Below are 5,101 nucleotides of genomic sequence, written 5' to 3'. Positions count from 1 at the left end.
AATGAAGCAGCATCACTCATTAACCAAGAAAAAGGGCTCTATGTTGTGGGTTGGTCACACTGACATTGCTTTTGTCTGTATGGAAACAACACTGGGAAATGATCTTGCTCTTTGTATCCCTTCATCACAGTCACTGAGTGCCTTTGTCTCCCTTGGTCTTCTGTGACTTTCCATGTGTGCAATGGGAGAACTCCATTTCCTAGCCCTCACTCAGCTCAGCCCCTAACACCTCCAAAGCCCAGCCATGCAAGGCCAGTCCCCAGATGGCAAAGCTGCTTTCCTGCTTCTCACCTCCTAAGTCATTGCGGATAAGAGAGTAAACACGGCTCAGTTGGTTTGGTAGAATCCAAAATGGATATTGGTGCCTAGTAAATGCTGATTAGTGCATTCAGGTGAGAGAAACATCTAGATTCTAGTGATGGGCACAAGAAGTATGTCGTATGTTTAAAAATTAGGGACACATGTACAAAGTATAATTCACAGTCACACAGGAAAGACTAGATAAAATTCAAAGTATCTGTCACTGGGATTGACTGAATCATCGCACAACCACTCTCCAACCTCTTAAAAATATATGATTCTTAATGTTTTTCAATGTTATTTTTTTATTTGAAAACAGATAAACTGATTAGTGACAAGACAGAGATAGTAGACGAGTTAAGTAGCAGGGTTAAATCAATTGAAGAGACATTGTGGCCAAGCCCAGCAGGATCAATTGCAAAAGGCCCAGGCTACCCTCATCTTACTGCTTATTCAAACCTAGTTTATTCTTGCGTTATGGTATAGTGGTGAGCATAGCTGCCTTCCAAACCTCGTTTATTCTTAATCTTGCCGAAGATGTCTGCAAGAGAATAAAATATACTGTCAAGAGGGTTTCAAAAAAAGATGAAGAACGTGGCTTCTTCCTTGGGAATCTGCAAGGAGACTAGCAAATGTCAAATGGCACTGAATTCCATGGAGTCAAAGGAACATTACATGTTCATCTCTCCTCACCGCCCACCAAAAGAAAAACAAAACAAAACAAAAAAAATGGGTTTTTGCAGCCCTAGACAGGAGCTTAGGGAAGCTCGAGTTTAGAGAGAACAGGAAGTAAGCAAATATGCATTAGTTTTCCTTCCACCAGAGCACAAAGCAATCCAGCCTTCTTCTCAAAAGGGATAAATACTCCTTCCCACTCCCCATAGGCTGCCACTACACATCTTTGAGCAAGGTACCAAGCAATGGCCCCAACACTGAAAGAATATAAGCCATTTGAAAACGTTTCCTCAAGACTTTGATTCAGTACAAATCCAATCTCTCCCATATGTGCAGGGGAAATTTTCCACTTCATCTTTACAGTTTACTTGGTAGAGTGACTCTGAGATTTAAATTGCACTGATATGTGAATTGTATACCGAAATGCCTGGCATGTGTCCACACTCATCAAATTTTGTAATCCATGTTCCATGAGTGTGAACAACAGGAAAGATGAGCCAGGACTAGGAAGACTGTACTGTCTTGATCCGCAAGAAATGTCCAAATTCCCAGAAATATCCTGAACAATGCTCAAAAGTTTCTGTCTCAAGGAAGCCTCATTTTAAAGCTATTGTCTATGTTTAGAAAAGTCTTTCAAGGAAACAGAAACTTGTCTGATGAAGAAAAAAAAAGAAAGAAAGAAAGAAAAACAGACATAAACAGTTACCTGGCCCCAAGGAGACACTTACTTTGGTCTTTCCAATGACATTTCTACTAGAGATGAATTTCCCTCTGACATGCTAATGTTTAAAGACCATCCAGGTATATTGGTAAAAAAAAAAAAAAAAGCTACAACCTCAGGCTCCTCTGAGATTTATCTGTTGACTTGATTTTAAAAGCCAAAAACTATTAGAGAATAATGAAAACAGAGCTTTCTCAGAGCTGCTTCCTCCTGCCTCCAAATAGAGTTTACTGGGACAATAGAGAACCTAGGAATCTAGGAGCCCCAGTAAGTAAGCATGTAGATGGTGCGGACTTACGCTTTAGAAGGTTAAATGGAGTAGTGGTGGCAGCAGCAGTGGTGGCAGCAGCAGTGGTCTCCGCAGCAGCAGTGGTGGCAGCAGCAGTGGTGGCAGCAGCAGTGGTGGCAGCAGCAGTGGTCTCCGCAGCAGCAGTGGTGGCAGCAGCAGTGGTGTCCGCAGCAGCAGTGGTGTCCGCAGCAGTGGTGGAATCCTGGGCAGCTGAAGTTAGGAGGGAAAATCCAGCTGAAGCACTTGACTCTGCCTCAGGAAACAAAATTTGTCCTACCCAAGCTTGGAGGTACATTTCTCATTCTGAATTCATCTCTGTAAATGTTAATAATCCTGTCATACCTTTAGCCAGACTACCCACTTTCCTTTAGCCTCATTCTTCGTAGCACTGCCTTGTGGCACTGAAAGAATTTGGGTTTCCCTACAAAGATGGTTACACTAGAGAAGACACAAGGACATACTTTCTCCCAGGGGTGAGCACAAAATACCAAATCCATATGTGTTCCTATTTGTTGGGATCAAGACTCAGAGGCAACAAGAAAACCACCAGTGGACTTTCTGGTGTCCTCCCATGGGCTAACTTGAACTGATTAGTTTCCACGGCAGCATGCATGAGTGTGAGTAGTGGAGTAAACTGTACAGAAGAGAAGAAAGAATAAGATCATGTATCTATTAGAGCAATAGGATCTCCTTTCTTTGAATGAAGCACAATCTCTTTCCTCGGGTTCTGGCCTGAAACAGGATTATATTTGTCTCACCTGTTGTTCAACTTGGACTCCATCTATTACAGAATTATCTAGAAGAGCCACATTAGATGTAACAGGAGAAATTAATACTATTCTGGCAATGGTAAAAGGGAGCAAATGCCCCATCAATCATCCCTTGTTCAAAGGTAATGTGGCAAGATTGATGACCATTATCACTCTCTACACCTTACACCAGAACTCCTGACAGATAACCAGAGTCAGACCCTACATTTGTGAGTTTCATCTAACTGAACAAGTGAATAACTCATTCTCCATAACCACACTCTAACCATGCTGTCTCTGTCCTCATTCAGAAAGAAGAATATTGTTTTCCATTGGCCTCACATGGCAGGTAGGACATAAAGTACAGTAATTGCAGTCCATGCCCTTATGACCAAAGGACACAGGTCCCCATCTGTGGAGGACAAAAAGAGAAATCTTCTTCATGTCTGCATGACCAAAACACACATGGCATTGGACATACAGGACACTGTGGGAGAAATCCAAAATATACTAGGGTCTTTGGTCCACAACTTGGATTTCATATCATAGAAGGAAAACACAAGTCAGCCTAGGAATAGGCATATATATCGTTACAAAGAGGAAGCTTAAGGCCATCCTTCTACTTCACCCCTACATTCCATAGTCTCCGTTCTACATTCCCATGTGGTCTTAATGCCCGCATTTCTACATCACCTTCAGCATCTACATTCTCTTCTGTCATCCTGAGATATTAACCCCTATTTTCACACTCTGCCCATGTATTCAGCCCTTCAATTTATAGTAATCACAAAGGCTTAACAACTCCCCAAATCCCCAGACTACAAATTCACACCACATATCCTTGTCATTTTTCATAGAGAACAATGTATATACTCCACACTTTATATATCCGTGCCAGAGTCTTTATATTCTCTAATAATGCATAAGAAATCAACATATTTTCTACATTCACAATGAACATTAGAAACAGGAATGTGCTTCCCCAGGCTTCTGCTTTGGAGTCTCTATACACTGGCTTCCATGGCTGCTTGACACGAAGCTGGAATGGAAAATAGTCATGACAGGAGGGAGATGAAGTGTAAGCGCAGACTTACCAGTAGAGCTACCAGAGGGAGCACTTGTATTCTCTGGAAGAGAAAAATAAAAAATAGATGTAAGTTAAACGGCAGTATGGGGGGATAGATGGAAGAGACAATAGGGACAATATTGCAAGCTTTCACAATTGAAGAACCTTAGGCTTTCCACACGTGTTGAGAGCAAAAAGATGCACAGATAATATGAAACCCACAAAATCCCACAAAAAAACATAATACATCTCCATTTTTGCTTTCCTGAAATCAACCTCTGATGTATGGTCCTGAACTAATATTGAAGTTGCATTCCAAGGTTAAAACTGAGCAAAGACCTCACTGAATTGTCAGAGCCTAAAGGGAGAGTTGTCTCCATCTTGAGCGGTCAGTCAAAACAGGAATGGAACAGGGTATTGGAGTGAAAGACACAGGGGCCAGCATTCTAAGCCCCTCCAAACCCACATCCACACAGACCTTATATCATGATGTACTCTTGCTCCAGAGCTCATTTCAGGTAAGAAGCTTTACTTACGGCCTGACACCAGAAAGGTGGAAACTGCCACCAGTACCAGCAACACCAAGACCTTCATGCTGGTGAATTGATTAGCAGGGAGCACAGAGAGGAAAGCGTCAGAGCTCAGGAGAAGGTAGGATTCTGACTCCAGCAGTCCACATCCTGACATTATAAAGGCAGAGGGCACCAATCAGGAGCTGCCAGATCAGAATCCGGGCTAGTTAATGTCAGGAAATGTTGATACTCAGAGAAACCTCTAGAGAGTCAACAGCACAGCCAGAGGCCTTTGGAAAGATCACTTTAGTCCCTTGATTCTGACACGGGCTTTAAGTCAAGAGTTTCGCATATTTGAACATTTTCCAGAAAACAATTTTGCTTCCAGGCTTCCTCTCACCTTGTAGGGTAGAGTGGCACCATGATTGCCAGCTCTGCTGCCAGGAGGTCAGCTGGAGGAGCCCAATACCCAGACTTGGGGGTTTATTCAAACCTGCACCTCACATCAATGACAATGGCTGTCAGCAACAAGGCAAGGGATAACAAGTGTTGGCAAGCTTGTGGAGAAAATAGAACCACAGTACACTGTTGACTGGAATGTAAATTGGTGTACTGCTGTGGAAACAAATATGAATATTTCACAAAAAACGATAAATTGATCTATCATGTGTTCCAGCAATCCCTCTTCTGAGTATATATCCAAAGAAAACGAAAACACAATGTTGAAGAGAAATCTGCCCTCCCATGTTTATTTCAGCATTATTCAAAATAGCCAAAATGATGGAAACA

At 42.2% G+C, this 5,101-nt stretch overlaps 1 protein-coding gene across 1 annotated transcript; it reads right to left on the bottom strand.

Moving 5' to 3' along the window:
• Positions 1 to 578: 578 nt before the first annotated feature.
• Positions 579 to 4,490, bottom strand: MUCL1 (mucin like 1). Its single transcript, XM_036076886.2, has 4 exons — positions 4,337 to 4,490; positions 3,829 to 3,861; positions 1,995 to 2,195; positions 579 to 841 (listed from the first exon to the last, which is right to left on the bottom strand). The coding sequence occupies exons 1-4, from the start codon at positions 4,485 to 4,487 to the stop codon at positions 765 to 767; spliced, it is 462 nt and encodes a 153-aa protein (XP_035932779.2). The 5' UTR covers positions 4,488 to 4,490; the 3' UTR covers positions 579 to 764.
• Positions 4,491 to 5,101: the final 611 nt, after the last annotated feature.

The sequence above is a fragment of the Halichoerus grypus genome, chromosome 6 (genome assembly GCF_964656455.1).
Source record: "Halichoerus grypus chromosome 6, mHalGry1.hap1.1, whole genome shotgun sequence".
NCBI classification, from domain to species: domain Eukaryota; kingdom Metazoa; phylum Chordata; class Mammalia; order Carnivora; family Phocidae; genus Halichoerus; species Halichoerus grypus.
Note: the sequence above shows the minus strand (reverse complement) of the source record. Positions and strands in the feature narration are given on the sequence as shown.